Below are 17,365 nucleotides of genomic sequence, written 5' to 3'. Positions count from 1 at the left end.
AAATGAATAAACATTTAAAAAAAAATAAAAATAAATCAAATGAAATGCAGACTGTGATGCAGTGAACCTCAGCTGAGGCCAAGACCCTATATTGCCAACAAGCCCCAAGGTGACGTCTCTGCTGCTGTCCTGAGGGCCTCAAACAGCCAGGACCTGTATCTGCCCTCCTCCTTTTATCCACATCAGGTCCACTCCAATAGGTGTCTGTGTTTAAATAATAGAAATATCCACAGACAAAACTGTATTCTCCTCAGAGGCTCAGAGATGTTACCAAGGAACCATAACAGTATCAAGTCTCCAGGCAAAGTGAAAAGACTTTTGACAAGAAGAACATCAAACGTCTCAACTACTACAAACACCACAGGAGGCGAAAGAAGAAACAACTATGAAGTTGGCATCAATTCAACACAGACTTTTATTGAGGACATATTCCATGCAGGTGAGACTCCTTGCCAAGGATACAAATATTAGAAAGACGTGGGCTTTGCACTCAAGAGACCTAGGAATTAGAAGGGAAAAGGGACCTAAATGCAGGGCAAAAACGGATAGGAACTGGGTGTAGATTATCCACAGTGCAGGTTAAAGTGGTGGAAATTCCCACCAAGCAGAGACTGCTTCCACTATGCAGACCAGAGAAGGTGCGTGGGAGGACGTGACACAAGATGCCTGTGACCCATGGAGGTCCTCAGACTTCATTTTACTCTAAGATAATTTTGAGATTTAAGTCTGAGACTCAGGTCAGAACAAGAGTTCCTGTTAAACGACACTCAGCTTATACTGACAACTGATGCCTGAGCAGAAAGGAAAGACAAAAGCTGCACATAGGGACTTGCTGGTCCATCACTGCTGAGCTGGGTTCAGGGACGTCCTGGTCCTGGGCTGCTGGGATCTCTCTCCAAAGGGAGGCCAGTGCACTGAGGTCTCCAGTGTGATTTCCTAGGAGGAACAGATTGGAAATGCTCTGCAGCAGGTGGGGGTGAGGACTGTAGGGAGAGGAGCACTGAGAGGAGGAAAGGTGAGGACAGACACAAGGGGAAAGACACAGTTGGGAAAGAGCAGAAACATGGTTCCAGAGTCTTACCAGCGCTTCCAGAGCCAGAATGCAAGACCTGCCAGAAGCACCAGGGGCACCAGCACCGCCAGGAAGACCAAGTCCATGGGGCGGTGCTGCTCTGTGGGTTTGGTGCACAGAGGGTATCAATTCCCATCCATCTTGGGTTCAACTGCACCTTCCTGGTCCTTTTTGCTCCTGTCATCCTCTGCCTCACCAACCACCCTTCTTCTTTCTCTTCTCTCATCCCTACTCAGAGAAGGATCCTTCACTCAACCCTCTGCTTCCTCCCACATCTACAGGACCCTCACACGAAGCTGTCCATTTCTTGGGCTATTAATTTTATGTCCTTTATGATCTGGAGTCCCTAGAATCCCAAAGTTTTCAGCTGGCTTTTCTGCTTTGCTGAAGGGCCACCCACCCACGTTCCCAGCCAGCCCCCACTGCTTTCTCACCCCAGTAGAGGACCATGTCCTGGCCTCCTAGACTGCTGTGTCTCACTCGGCAAGACAGGCCAGCTGCCTCTCTGGCTTCCACATCCAAGGACGTCTGAAGATACCATGTCCCATCAGCATGGGGCAAGACGTCGCTTCGTCGGGTGCTCTGCCTCTCCTGCTCACCCTGCATCCACGTCACCCGCACGGGCTTTGGGTAGAAACCAGAGACATGGCACACAAGGAGCAGATGGCCAGGACCTGGACTGGGGCCAGTGGACAGCCAGGCCTCTGGCTTCACTGCAGAGACAGGACAGGTATTCTCAGACTGAGAGGGAAGATCCTCACATCGCTTTAGATACACACCTTTCCACCTCTAGAAACCTGTCACCATCAGCCTTCTCCCTCTTGGCCCCTTTTCTCCCTGAGTTTGAGCAAATGTTGCAAGTTTCTGAGTGCAGAAAGAAAGCTTGGAGGGAGGGAGCAGGACTGACCTTGTCGCTGCAGAGCTGCCTTCCCTGCATCAAGTAAAGCCAAGAGGAAACGGGGACAGAGGTCATTAATATGTGTCTGTATTCTCATGTTGACCACGTGGTACTGATTGAATAGATTGCAGACCTGCTGAGCCCTCCTTCCTCCCTTTGGAGATGGCCACCATGACGTGTTATGGAAGCTCATGAGATCTGATCCTGCATACGCAATCCGCTTAAATCCTACTGGTGCCTCTCCAAAGGGCATCTCACAGCCTTTGACCACCTGGACCTGAAAGGGATCTGGGAAGAGAGATTGTGAGTTACACGATGGGGAAATGTGGGGGAAGAGATGAAATGGGATAAGTGGAAGCCAAGGACAGACAAAGCAGAGCGCGAAGTTGAGAGTTGGACGGAATGGAGCAAATTTGGTTTGAGCAGAAGCCCAGACAGGGGGAAGTGGTGGTCGCTGCAGCAGAGGAAGAGGTGAATGACTGAGGAAGGAACAACTGTTGGGGGCGGGGGAGACAGGAAGGGCGTGGGCAGGGGACAGGGACGGGCTCAGTAGGAGAGCTGGGATAAAACCATCCAGGGTGAAAGGAGGATAGTGAATACATGGAATACATAGATAGAGTGTGCTGAGGGGACTGAATGTGGAGTAAAGCACAATTCCAAGATCTGTCACAGAGTGATGGAGAAGTAGGTATCTGGGTGGAGTCCAGGGAATAGGGTGGTCAAGGGAGACACTAGTGGAGGCATGAGAGCACAGCCTGAGGTCAATGAGAGGAGGGGAAGGAGCAGAAGACATAAAGCTTTTAAGAAGTGGGGACTGCCTTCTGCATCCTGCCCAGATGGGTGTCATTCAGTTTCACAATGGGGAGTGGAGACTTCAGAAGCCAGTGGAGACTCTTTCCTGGAGGAAGAAGGAACTCAAGATGACACACACACCGACCACCTCCATCCCACCTGCCCTGAGGGACCTGAACTCACATTCAAGCTGCCATTGACTGACATGGTCCTGAAATATCAGAGGAATTCTAATGGAAGCTGCCTGTATTGCCCTTTCCTGTTCCATCAGCTCCTTGTTGCTGAAGTTGCCCTTGGACCAAGGCAGCTTGTTCACGAAAATACCCTTCTTGCTGTCCCAGCTATGAGTCTGAAGCTCATCCAGCCAAGCTGAGATGTGATACTGCGTCCGGGAATGATTGTAAAAGGATATTGTCAGGATGATTCGGAAGCAGCTCGGCTCCTGGAAGTCTGTGGCAGGAGAACAGATAGAGTGAGGAAGAGGAGGGCAGAGGGAAGGAGAGAGAATCAGAAAAGAGGCCAGGGAGGGGCCCTGAGGACAGGGAGCCATGGTTCTCTCAGGAGACATGTGCTGCCCCAGAGCCCCAGGCTTGGCACCCATCATTCAGAAGAGCACAGGACCCTGGGATCAGGGATGCTCAGGAAGGAACCAGGCTGACATCCCTCACTCCCCATGTGTGTGCTGGGGAACCCACACCACGAGTGCACACACAAGCGAGTGTGCACAAACACATGGACACACCCATGCAAAGTTATAGTCACACAATGTTGCACAAACTAACATACACAGATACACATGCACACATTCACACACAAATACAAACACACACATATTAAAATACAAACATACAGACACACAAGCACTTTTACACACAGGACACACACACAGACACACATGCAGATACACACTGAGACACAGGCACCTATACACACACATTCATACATGCTTACACTCATGGAGACACTCAAGCACATGTACATACAAGATACACACATGCACAAATGAAGACACACACAGAGATACACACATGGGCATTATATGCACACACTCATAATACTTATGCACACATGCAGACACACAATCACATACATGACCGCACATTCACACACAGGCACATCTGTCAGCACACATACATGTGTGACACCCAAATGTAAGCACATCACACATGCAGACACAAACATGTGCGCACATGTGCACATACTACACACATGCAGGAACCCATGACACACACAAGCACACATGCACGTATACATATATCCATACCCACACACCCCCTCAGCAGGGCCACCGTCCTCACCATCGTCACTGTCACCACCTGGGACAAGAACCGTGAGCAATACCAGTTGCAACAACAGCATCTTCTGTGCAGATGTTCTTTCTTTCTCTCGGAAAGTGGGTCTTTGGCATCTGTTCTCACAAACCTCCCCACACGCAGCCCCTCTCTTCTGACTTCCTTCTCAACACACACACCTTCCCTGAGTCTCCGCGACAATGCAAATGGACTCCACCCTCAACCCTGGACACCTACTCAGACTCTCACTTCCCCTTCGGGTCTGACCCTCCTCTCCCGCTTCCAGCTTCTCCCTGTCACCAGCCTCCATTCTGTTTCCCGAGGTCCTAACTCAGGTGCTGGGGACCAAGTCTTGTGTGGCATGGAAAAGGGACCCTACCTCTCGTGCTTTTTCTCCTCATCAAGGCAGTAACCCATGAAAACATGGCTCCCCAGCATGCAGCCCTGGAGCCTGCTGTCACCCTGTCCCTCCTGCCCTTGGAACACTCCCCATGGACTCCCTTCCCTGTCTCACCCCCACCCCAGCCCATCCACATCTCTGATGTGTTACTGCTTGTGTTTAAAAACAATCAACCAGGTCAATTCGAAGATCTAATCGATTGCATTAAGGGATACAAGTTTGAGGGAGCATACAATTTGGCATGGGAAAGAGGAGACCCTAGGAAGCGTACAAATAAGAGGTTTTTTATAGGAAGGAAGTTGGACAAATACAAGAAACAAATGTTTCAGGGAAGCTCACTTTCCCTTAATTGGGAGCGCAGGGGTCTAGCCATACAGATGACCTCCCCTCACTGGGGGATGGAGAGGACTCACGTGACAACAGACCTCACTGTGATGAACAGAGAATTCCTCGCTGACAGGGGAAGACTTACATTTCTGGGGCAGGTTGGAACAGCCATTAGCTTAGGCATCAAACAAGGTTTGGGGACTTGGCCTGGCCTGAGACACCATTTTGAGTCCATGGGTTTCTTTTAACACATTCTATTTGCTTTTCCAAATTTCCCCACGATTGCCTGTGTAACAGTATCAGCAACCACCAGTTCACCATTATTTTTAGGGGAGAATCAGTTGTCATCAGAGAGACCACAGGACACTGAAACATCTGAAGAATACCCACTCAGTCGGACTTGCACTAATACATATTCACTCACCAAACACTCACTTAACACCAGCCTGGTCCAAGCACCTTGCTACATGCACGAAAATACAGTCTTCACAATGCAATCACTTTATTCAAGGAGGTTTTAGTCTCTTTGGGAGGAAATAACACATACACCAAGAATTATATATTCTGGTGTGCTGAGTTACTTTTTCTTCCTTTTGTGTTTTTTTTTTTTTTAATTCGAGTTAACTCTATGCATTGCTCAGCGTTCATCAATATAAGTATAAAACTATTCCCTTCACCATCTTCTCTCATTCCCCACCTGCCTCCCCTCGGGTGACCAACAGTGTGTTCTCTATTGTTCCCATTCGGTTTTTTCCTTTATCTCTCTTTTGTCTTTTTCATTTGTTTTGTTTCTTAAGTTCCACACGTGAGTGAGACAATAGGTGTTTGTCTTTCTCTGGAAGACTTACTTATTTCACGTAGCTTAAAACTCTCCAGCTCCATCTATGTCATTGCACATGGCAATATTTCAGTCCTTTACTTGACTGAGTAACATCCCATTATACGTACATACCACACTTTGTCCTTCTTCATCCATCATCCGTGGACGCTGGGTGGCTTCCATAATTTGGCTACCGTAAATAACGCCGCAGTAAACATAGGAGTGCGTGTATCTTTTCAAATTGCCATTTTCATATTACTTGAGTAAATATACAGTAGAGGAGTTACAGGATCACGTGGGAAATCTGTTTTTAACTGTTGAGGAAACTGCATACTGTTTCCACAGGGGCTGCACCAGTTTGCATTCCTACCAACAGGGTACAAGGGTCCTTCTCCACATCTTCCCCAACGCTTGTTTCCTGTGTGTCTGAATTTAACCGAACTGACAGGAGTGAGGTGGCATCTCATTGTGGTTTTGATTTGCATTTCCCTGATGAAGAGTGATGCTAAGCATCTTTTCATGTGTTTGGCCATCTGGATGTCTTCTCTGGAGAAATGTCTATTCATGTCTTCTGCCCCTTTTTTAATTGGATTATTGGTTTTATTGGTGTTGAGTTGTACAAGTTCCTTGTACAGTTTGGATACTAACCCTTTATCAGATATGTCATTAGCAAATATCTGTTCATATTCTGTACATTGTCTTTGAATTTTGTTGATTGTTTCCTTTGCTGTGCAGAAGCTTTATATTTCCATGTAATCCCAATATTTTATTTTTGCTTCTGTTTCCCTTGCCTCAGGAGCCATTTCTAGAAAAGTATTGCTGCAGCTGATGGAGAGACAGATCTGCCTGTGCTCTCTTCTGGCATGCTTATGATATCAGGTTCCACATTGTGGGTTTTTTTTTTAACATTTATTCATTTCTGAGAGAGAGAGACAGAACACAAGCAGAGGAGGGTGAGAAAGAGAGGGAGACACAGAATCCAAAGCAGGTTCCAGGCTCTGAGCTGGCAGCACAGAGCCCAACGTGGGGCTCAAACTCACAGACCGTGAGATCATGACCTGAGCCAAAGTAGGAAGCTTAATCAACTGAGCCACCCAGGTGCCCCGCACGTTTTGATCCTCAATCCACATTGAGTCTATAATGGCATATAGTGTAACAAAGTGGTCCAGTTTCTTTCTTTTGCATGTTGCTGTCCACTTTCGCCAACGCTGCATTTTATTTTTTTAATATAATTTATTGTCAAATTGGTTTGCATACAACACACACTGCTCATCCCAACCAGTGCCCTCCTCCCTGCCCATCACCCACTTTCCCCTCTCCCCGCTACCCCATCTACCCTTAGTTTGTTCTTGGTCTCATAAGAGACCCAGTCTTAAGAGTCTCCTCTCTCTCTGTAACTTTTTTTTTCCCCTTCCCCTCCTCCATGGTCTTCTGTTTAGTTTCTCCAGATCCAAATATGAGCCAACACCACATTTTAAAGAGACTTTCTATTTGCCATTGCATGATCTTGTCTCTTTGTAAAAAAATTAATTGGCCATAAAATCCTGGGTTTATTGCTTAGTTCTCTGCTCTCTCCCATTGATCTGTGTCTACTTTTGTCCCAATACCGTAATGTTTTTATTACTACAGCTTTGTAGTGTAACTTGAAATCTGGAATGGTGATACTTCCAGCTTTGTTGTACTTTTTAAAGATTGATTTGTCCACTCAGAGTCTTTTTGGTTCCATACAAACTTCAAGATGGGTTGCTCCAGTTCTGTGAAAAATGCTATTGGTATTTTGATAGGCATTGCATTAAATCTGTAGATTGCTTTGGGTACTATGGACATGTTAACATTATTTTTCTTCCAATCCATGAGCATGGAATATCTTTCCATTTCCTTGTGTCACCTTCAATTTGTTCATCAGTGTTTTATAGTTCTCAGAGTACATGTGTTTCACTCCTTTGGTTAAGTATATTCCTAAGTATTCTCTTATTTTTTGGTACCATTGTCAGTGTGATGGTTTTCTTCATTTCTTTTTTTGCTGCTTTGTTATTATTGTATAGAAATGCAACGCATTTCTATATATTGATTTTGTATCCTGTGACCTTACTTAATTCATTTATTGGTTCTAGTAGATTGGGGTGGGGGGGTGGTCTTTAGGGTTGTCTATATATAGTATTGTGATCTGCAAACAGTGGGCATTTTACTTCTTCCTTGCCATTTTGGGTAACTTTTATTCCTTCCTCTCGTCTGAGATGCAGAAATATTTACAATGGTTATATCTTCTTGATGGATTGTTTCTTCTATTATTTTATAGTGACTTCCTTTTTCCCTTGGTACAGCCTTTCTTTAAAAGTCTATTTTGTCTGATATAAGTATTGCCACCCTGGATTTCATTTCACATCCATTTGCTTGATGCATGATTCTCCATCATTTCACTTTGTATCTTCATGTGTCCTTAGATCTGAAATGAGCCTCTTGTAGGCAGCATAGAGATACGACTTGCTTTTTTCTTCATCCCATCACAGTATATCTTTTTATTAGAGCATTTATTCCATTTACATTCAACGTATTTATTGAAGGGTATGACTTATTGCCATTTTGTTTCTTGTTTTATGGTTGTTTTGGTATTCTCCGTTTTTTATCCTCTTGCTTTTTTCTCTCATGATTACTTGGGTTTCTTGATATACTTGGATTCTTTTCTCTTTATTTTTTGCACAACTATTACAATTTTTAATGGCTTCATTAGGATAAAACTGATATATAAAGCACTGTACAAAAGCATAAGCAACTCTTAAATATAGAGAGCAAACAGGGGGTTGCTGGAGGGGCTGTGGGAGGAGGATAGGCTAAATGGGTAAGGGACATCAAGGGATCTTCTCCTGAAATCATTGCTGCGCTATAGACTAACTAACTTGAATGTACATTTAAAAACTAATTAGTTAATTAATTAATTTTAAAAATTATTATACACATTAACAAAAATAGAAATGGATGTGGAGAGTGATCATCTAATGTTCATTAGGAGCATATGTACGTGTATAAAGTTTGGTTTACAATAATTGTAAAAATAAAGAACTGTACAAATTTCACATGTACAATTTGATCAGTTCAGATATACCAAACATTTCTGATACCACCACCACAATCAAGGTAGTAGACAACTCCAAAACCTTAAAGAGTTTCCTTGTGGCCCTTTGCTTTGTTTCATTTTGTGTTGTGGTAAGAGCACTTAACAGAAGATCTACTCTCTTAACTCTTGGAAAATATGGTATTATTAACTATAGGAACTATGTTGTACAGAACATCTCTAACATACCCAACTAACATAATTGAAACTTTCAACACTTTGAATAACAAGTCCTCAATTACTCACCATCAAACCTCTGGTAACTACTACTCTCTGCTCCTATGAGTTTCACTATTTTAGATAACCCACATATATGAAATCATACACCATTTTTCTGTCTGGGACTAGACTATTTCACTTAGCATAAAGTCCTCAAGTTTCAGCCATGTTATCACAAGGACAGTATTTCCTTTTTTGCAGCTAAATATCATTCCATTGTATATACATACCTCTTTTTCTTTATTCATCCATCTGTAGACAGACACTTAACAAAAGGGAAAGAGAAGAAAATTCCAAGAAGAGGAAAGAGCAAGGAAAAGATATATAGCAAAAGGAAGCACAGCAGATACAAGAACAAAATAGGATCCCTGAGCCTCTGGCTGGAGCAGATATCAATCAGTGTGTATATTTACAGATTCCGTGTAGAGCAGTCAATATTAACTTATTGGTCACTGAACTTTGAATCCATTCTCTATTCTTCTCCTGTGTCCACATTTTAGGTATATGGCGTCATACTTTACATCCTTTTATTTTGTGAGTCTCTTGACTGATTTCTATGATATTTTTATTTTTACCACTTCGTGCTTTCTTTCCTTTTGGTCTTTCCTTTCCCTTCCCCTCATAGTCCCTTTTAATATTTCTTGTAGGGTTGGGTTAATGGTCGTGAATTCCTTTAACTTTTGTTTGTCTGGACAACTCTATCTCTCCTTCTCTTCTGAATGATAGCCTTGTTGGATAGAGTAATCTTGGCTGCTGATTTTTTCCTTTCAGTACTTGAATATATCATGCCACTCCCTCTGGCCTGCACAGTTTCTGGTAAAAAGTCAGCTGATAGCCTTATGGGTTTCCCATGTATGTAGCTATTGTCTTTTCTCTTGCTACTTTTAAAATTCACCTTTATCACTACTTGTGCCATTTCAATTAATAGGTATTGTGTTGTGGACCTCCTTGGGTTGATTTTGCTGGTGGCTCTCTGTGCCTCCTGATTCTTGACTTCTATTTCCTGCATGAGATTTGAGAAGTTTTCAGCTATTATTTCTTCAAATAAATCTTCTTCCCTTTTTTTCTCTCATCTCCTGTGATCTATAATGCAAATGTTATTTTGCTTGATGGTGTCCTTGAGTTTCCTAGGTCTATTTACATTTTGTGTTATTTTTCCTCTCCTGTCTGGCTTGATCATTCCCATACCCTGTCTGCCAGGTCACTGATCCATCTTTCTGCTTCCTCTAGTCTATTGTTCATTGCATCTAGTGTACTTTTGATTTTAGTTATTGAGTTCTTCATCACTGATTGATTCTTTTTTATGTTTTCTACCTTTTGGTTGAGAATCTCACTGAGGGTTTCCAGTTTTTTCTCAAGTCAGTGAGTATCTTTGTGACCATTACTTTAAATTTTCTATCAGAGACAAGTGAAGATGACAGAGGAGTAGAGGGACCCTGGGCTGCCTCTTCCCTTGAACGCAGCTAGATGAATATGAAATCATTTGGAACACGCAAGAAATTGATCTGGGGATTGAGAGAACAAAACCGAACAACCAGAGCTAGAAAAGCGGCCACACTGTGGAAAGCAGGAGCTGCAGGAAATTGATTTGTGTGAGAAAAGAACTTCAGAAGGTAGGGAAACTGATCACAGAGAGAAGAGAGAGGAAGAGGGACAGAAGGAGGGAAAAAGTGGAGGCACACTCAGGGGATTTCACAGTAAGAACTCTTTCCCAAAACCATTGACTGGGAAAAGAGGGGCTGTCCACCATAGGTTTTTATGAGAGCGAGTACGCAAATTCTGAAATTTTGGAGGTCCAAGCCATTGCCTGTTTCATGACTGGATAGCTTTACAGTACTCCAGGGGAAAGGAGGGTAGTTGCCTTATAGTGGTCAGTGTGGTCTGAGGGTCCGCTGGATTGCATGGGGAGAAAGAGTTCCCCTGCTTGGAGACCACTTGGGAGAGGCAGCACGGGCTCTCTGGGGACAAAAGACCCTGCAGGCATCAATATGGTGCACTACTCACTGCATAGGAACAGAGATGCCAAATCAGGGCAGCAAACCTTGATGAGGGGTTTTGGCTGCGTTTTACCATAAACTCCAAATCAGTGCACGGTGGCATAACCAATTTCCATGACAAAGTGGCAAATGCCAAAAATGTGGCCACAACCTCTCCCAGAGGATGAGCATGGTTCTGCTGGCAGCGGGTCCCTAAAATTTGGCGTTTTGAACCCTCCCCCCATGTGCCTGAGGGAGAGCATAAGGGTACTGTGGAGGACTGTGCATCCTGGCAGGCAGACCGCTCTGATGCCTACAGGGTTAAGGTAGGGATCTGACAGAAGCTGGGGACACAGGAAGGGTGATTATTTGCTCTTCTGTCAGGGCTTCCTGAAGAGTGGAGGGCATGAATTCCTGCTCTAGGGACACGAAGGTGCTGAGACACCCTTTCCCCACACACACCCTTCAGCACTGACTGACCTCAGTGAGCACAACAGCCCCACCCAGTGGACTTCGGAGCTACACCAAGCTCCAAGCTTGGTGGGGCCTACACCAAGCCCCACCCCTCTGAGCCCTGCAGGTACACCTTTACTAGGGCAAGGCCACCTGAGATCGATGCAAGAGACCCTACCTCCAGAAGACCAACACAAGCCCTTCTCGCGCACTTAGTCCACTGATTATAGATTGCTGCAAATCTTCAACTCTAGGAGAAATATGAGCTAGCTTACTTTTTCAATTGTTTTATATTTTAATTTTTTTAATTATTATTTTATGAATCTAGTTTCTGTTAACAAGAATTCCAAAACACACACAGGATCTAACTTCCTTTTTTTTTTTTTTTTACTTTTACTTTTACTTTTTAAATTCTTTGTATTTATGTTATTCATCATCATTATTATTACTATTATTTTGGATCTCGCTTCTTTTATCAAGCAGACTAAAACGCACCTATGATCTACCTTCTTTTTTTCCTAGACTTCTTTATAACATAGGCATTACTCTGGTACCAAGAATACAAATGTCTTTACTAACATTAAAACAGTGACCCAGATAAAATGACAAGACAGAGGAATTCACCTCAAAGAAAGAAGGAAAGAAAAGAAGTCACAGCCAGGATTCAGTCAATACAAATCCAAGATATCTGAACCAGAATATAAAAAAATTATCATAAAGACACTATTTGGGATTGAGAAAAGCAGAGAAGACACTAAAGAATCCCCTCCTGCATGAAAAAAAAAAAAAAAAAAAAAACTAAAACTAGACATGCCAAAAAATAAAAATAAAACTACAAACAAGATATAAAACCAAATGTGCAATGACAGTGAGGATAGGCAAAGTAGAAGAAATGCAGTGACTCCTTGAAGCATCGTAACATTTGTATCATAGGAGTCCCTGAAGAAGAAGAGAGAAAATGGAAGAGAAGGTGTATTTGAGCAAATTGTAGCTGAAAACTTCCCTCATTTGGGGACGTAAACAGACATCTAAATCCAGGAAGCACAAAGAACTCCCATTAAATTCAACAAAAGCCAGCCATCACAAGACATATGATAGTCAGACTCACAGAATACCCAGCCAAGGAAAGGATTCTGAAGCAGAAAGGAAAACAAAGTCCTTAACGTATAAGAGAGGGTAGATCAGGTTTGCAACATCTGTCCTTAGAAATGTGGTAGGCTAGAAGACAGTGGCATAATATATTCAAGGTGCTGAATGGGAAAAAATGTCCAGACAAAACTACTTTATCCATCAAGGCAGCCATTCATACACATAGACCAATGGAATAGAATAGAAACCCCAGAACTGGACCCACAAACATATGGCCAACTAATCTTTGACAAAGCAGGAAAGAACATCCAATGGAAAAAAGACAGTCTCTTTAACAAATGGTGCTGGGAGAACTGGACAGCAACATGCAGAAGGTTGAAACTAGACCACTTTCTCACACCATTCACAAAAATAAACTCAAAATGGATAAAGGACCTGAATGTGAGACAGGAAACCATCAAAACCCTAGAGGAGAAAGCAGGAAAAGACCTCTCTGACCTCAGCCATAGCAATCTCTTACTTGACACATCCCCAAAGGCAAGGGAATTAAAAGCAAAAATGAATTACTGGGACCTTATGAAGATAAAAAGCTTCTGCACAGCAAAGGAAACAACCAACAAAACTAAAAGGCAACCAACGGAATGGGAAAAGATATTTGCAAATGACATATCGGACAAAGGGCTGTATCCCAAATCTATAAAGAGCTCACCAAACTCCACACCCGAAACACAAATAACCCAGTGAAGAAATGGGCAGAAAACATGAATAGACCTCTCTAAAGAAGACATCCGGATGGCCAACAGGCACATGAAAAGATGCTCAACGTCGCTCCTCATAAGGGAAATACAAATCAAAACCACACTCAGGTATCACCTGACACCAGTCAGAGTGGCCAAAATGAACAAATCAGGAGACTATAGATGCTGGAGAGGATGTGGAGAAACAGGAACCCTCTTGCACTGTTGGTGGGAATGCAAATTGATGCAGCCACTCTGGAAAACAGTGTGGAGGTTCCTCAGAAAATTAAAAATAGACCTACCCTATGACCCAGCAATAGCACTGCTAGGAATTTACCCAAGGGATATAGGAGTACTGATGCATAGGGGCACTTGTACTCCAATGTTTATAGCAGCACTCTCAACAATAGCCAAGTTATGGAAAGAGCCTAAATGTCCATCAACTGATGAATGGATAAAGAAATTGTGGTTTATATACACAATGGAGTACCACGTGGCAATGAGAAAGAATGAAATATGGCCCTTTGTAGCCACGTGGATGGAACGAGAGAGTGTGATACTAAGTGAAATAAGCCATACAGAGAAAGACAGATACCATATGTTTTCACTCTTATGTGGATCCTGAGAAACTTAACAGAAACCCATGGGGGAGGGGAAGGGGGAAAAAAAAAAGAGGTTAGAGTGGGAGAAAGCCAAAGCATAAGAGACTCTTAACTACTGAGAACAAACGGGGTTGATGGGGGGTGGGAGGGAGGGGAGGGTGGGTGATGGGTATTGAGGAGGGCAACTTTTGGATGAGCACTGGGTGTTATATGGAAACCAATTTGACAATAAATTTCATATATTGAAAAAAAAAAAGGCAGCCATTCATAATAGAAACAGAGAAAAAGAGTTTCCCAGAGAAACATTTTGTTTAGATTTTCTAAAGGAGTTGTGACCACTAAGCCAGCCCCGCAAGAATTATTAAAGGGGACTCTTTGAGGAGGGGAAAAAGATTAAAAGTAACAAACACTAGAAAGGAACACAGGACATCACCAGAAACACCAGCATCACAGGTAACACACTAAATTCATATGTTTCAATAATCACTCTGGGTGTAAACGGATTAAGTGCTCCAATCAAAAGACATAGGGTATCAGAATGTATTTTTTTTCAATGTTTATTTATTTTTTTTGGGACAGAGAGAGACAGAGCATGAACGGGGGAGGGGCAGAGAGAGAGGGAGACACAGAATCGGAAACAGGCTCCAGGCTCTGAGCCATCAGCCCAGAGCCTGACGCGGGGCTCGAACTCACGGACCGCGAGATAGTGACCTGGCTGAAGTCGGACGCTTAACCGACTGCGCCACCCAGGCGCCCCTCAGAATGTATTTTAAAAAGTAAACAAAAAACATTTATATGCTGCTAACAAGAGAATGATTTGAAAGCTAAAGACACCTGCAGAATGATTGAGAGGATAAAGAAACATTTATCATGCTAATGAACATCCAAAGAAAATAAGAAGCTGGAGTAGTCATTCTTCTATCACACAAGCTAGATTCTAAAGCAAAGACAAAGGCTGTCTTATGTAACAAGAGATGAAGAAGGTCACTACATCATAATCAAAGAGACTATCCGAGAAGAATATCTAACAATTGTAAATATTTATGCTCCCAACATGAAACAATGCACACATATACATCAATTAGTAATGAACCTAAAGAAACTCGTTGATACTAATAGAAAATAGTAGGAGACTTTAATACTCAATTTAAGCGAGAGACAGATTACTTAGCAGAAAAATCAACAAGAAACAATGGCTTTCAGTGACACACGGACCAGATGGATTCACTTGATATACGCAGAACATTTCATTCTAAAGCAACACATACACGCTTCTCAAGTGCAAATGGAACATTCTCCAGGATAGATCACATGCTGGGTCATAAATCAGGCCTTGATAATACTCATGGATAGGAAGAACAAATATTGTTAAAATGTTTTACTACCCAAAGCGATCTACACATTTCATGCAATTCCTATCAAAATACCAGCAGCAAAATACCACAAAGATAGTACAAACAATTCTAAAATTTGTATGGTACCACAAAAGATCCCAAACAGCCAAAGCAATCTCGAAAACGCAAGGCAAAGCTGGAGGCATCACAATTCCAAGCTTCCAACTCTATTACAAAGCTGTGGTGAACAAGACAGTATCATAGGGGCACAGAAACAGACACATAGATCAATGGAACAGAATAGAAAATCCAGTAATGGACCCACAACCATATGGCCAACTAATGCCCAACATAGTAGGAAAAAGTATCCAATGAAAAAATGAGTCTCTTCCACAAATGGGGTTGGAAAAACTGGACAGCAATATGCAGAAGAATGAAACTGGACCAATTTCTTACACCATACACAAAAATAAAGTCAAAATGGATAAAAGACCTCTGTGACACAGGAAACCATCAAAATCCTAGAGGAGGACTCAGGCAGCAACCTCTTTGACCTTGGCCTCAGCAACTTCTTACTAGACATGTCATGGGAGGCATGGAAACAAAAGCAAGAATACAATATTGTGAGTTTCTCAAGATAAAAACCTTCTTGGGGTGCCTGGGTGGCACAGTCGGTTAAGCGTCCGACTTCAGCCAGGTCACGATCTCGCGGTCCGTGGGTTCGAGCCCCGCGTCAGGCTCTGGGCTGATGGCTCAGAGCCTGGAGCCTGTTTCCGATTCTGTGTCTCCCTCTCTCTCTGCCCCTCCCCCGTTCATGCTCTGTCTCTCTCTGTCCCAAAAATAAATAAACGTTGAAAAAAAAATTAAAAAAAAAAAAAAGATAAAAACCTTCTTCACAGTGAAGAAAACAATCAACAAAACTGAAAGGCAACCTTCAAAATGGGAGAAGATATTTGCAAATGACATATGTGACGAAAGGCTAGTCTCCAAAATCTATAACAAACTTATCAAACTCAATACCCCCCCAGAAAAGCTAATAATTCCATTAAGACATGGGCAGAAGTCATGAAAAGACATTTTTCCAGAGAACACATGCAAATGGATACAGACACATGAAAGGATGGTCATCATTACTTATCATCAGGCAAATACAAATCAAAGCTACAATGAGCCATCACATCACACCGGTCAGAATGGCTAAAATTAACAATACAAGAAACAACAGGTGATGGGGAGGATGTGAAGAAAGGGGAATACCTCACACTGTTCCTGGGAATGCAAACTGGTGCAGGCACTCTGGGAAACAGTGTGGAGCTTCCTCAAAAAGTTAAAATAGAACTACCTATGACTCAGCAATGTCACCACTAGGTATTTACCCAAAGGCTACAAAAACACTCATTTGAAGGGGTAGATGCACTCTGATGTTTATAGCAGCGCCATCAACAATAGCCAAATAATGGAAAGAGCCCAATGTCCACTGACTGATGAATGGATCTTCGTATCTATACACAATGGAATGTCATTCAGCCATAAAATAATGATAACTCGGGCGTCTGGGTGGCGCAGTCGGTTAAGCGTCCGACTTCAGCCAGGTCACGATCTCGCGGTCCGTGAGTTCGAGCCCCGCGTCAGGCTCTGGGCTGATGGCTCAGAGCATGGAGCCTGTTTCCGATTCTGTGTCTCCCTCTCTCTCTGCCCCTCCCCCGTTCTTGCTCTGTCTCTCTCTGTCCCAAAAATAAATAAACGTTGAAAAAAAAATTTTTTTTAAAAATAAAAAATAATGATAACTCGCTGTTTACAATTCCATGGATGGAGCTAGAGTGTATTATGCTAAGCAAAATAAGTCAGTGAGAGAAACACAAATACCATCTTTATTCACTCACATGAGGAATTGAAGAAACTAAACAGATAAATATAGGGGGGTTAAAGAGGGAAGCAAACCATGAACCAGACCCTTACCTACAGAGAACAGACTGAGGGTTCCTGGAGGGGATTGGGTGGGGGATGGGTGAAATGGGTGATGGGCATTGTTGTGATGTTGTATGTCGGTGATGAAATTGCTAAATTCTACCCCTGAAAGTAACATTACCCTATATGCTACCTAACAGAAATTTAAATTAAAACTTGATTAAATAAAGGAAAAAAAGAAAAGGGTCGGGATGTGAGGTGATAGCCATGTTAACTAGCTTAGTTGTGGGCATGATGTCACCGTGTCCACATACACTAAACCATCAAGTGGTTA

The 17,365-nt window shown here is 42.9% G+C and overlaps 1 protein-coding gene across 3 annotated transcripts in view; it reads right to left on the bottom strand.

Moving 5' to 3' along the window:
- Window positions 1-397: 397 nt before the first annotated feature.
- The window catches only part of LOC123585988 (T-cell surface glycoprotein CD1a-like), a 49,774-nt gene continuing 32,806 nt past the window's right edge, over window positions 398-17,365 (bottom strand). The window contains exons 1-6 of one of the 3 annotated variants that reach the window (XM_045454781.1): window positions 4,061-4,299; window positions 2,946-3,212; window positions 1,980-2,258; window positions 1,507-1,785; window positions 1,082-1,172; window positions 398-936 (exon numbers count right to left, since the gene is read on the bottom strand). In XM_045454781.1, coding sequence (XP_045310737.1) covers window positions 858-936; window positions 1,082-1,172; window positions 1,507-1,785; window positions 1,980-2,258; window positions 2,946-3,212; window positions 4,061-4,121 — 1,056 coding nt within the window. In that variant the 5' untranslated portion in view covers window positions 4,122-4,299 and the 3' untranslated portion in view covers window positions 398-857. Of the gene's footprint in view, window positions 937-1,081; window positions 1,173-1,506; window positions 1,786-1,979; window positions 2,259-2,945; window positions 3,213-4,060; window positions 4,300-17,365 lie in introns of those variants that run through there. The other 2 variants (XM_045454787.1, XM_045454780.1) reach the window with 2 other exon arrangements.

This window comes from Leopardus geoffroyi, chromosome C3, assembly GCF_018350155.1.
Source record: "Leopardus geoffroyi isolate Oge1 chromosome C3, O.geoffroyi_Oge1_pat1.0, whole genome shotgun sequence".
NCBI classification, from domain to species: Eukaryota; Metazoa; Chordata; class Mammalia; order Carnivora; family Felidae; genus Leopardus; species Leopardus geoffroyi.
The sequence above is the reverse complement of the archived record's forward strand: the minus strand, read 5'-3'. Positions and strand labels throughout refer to the sequence as shown.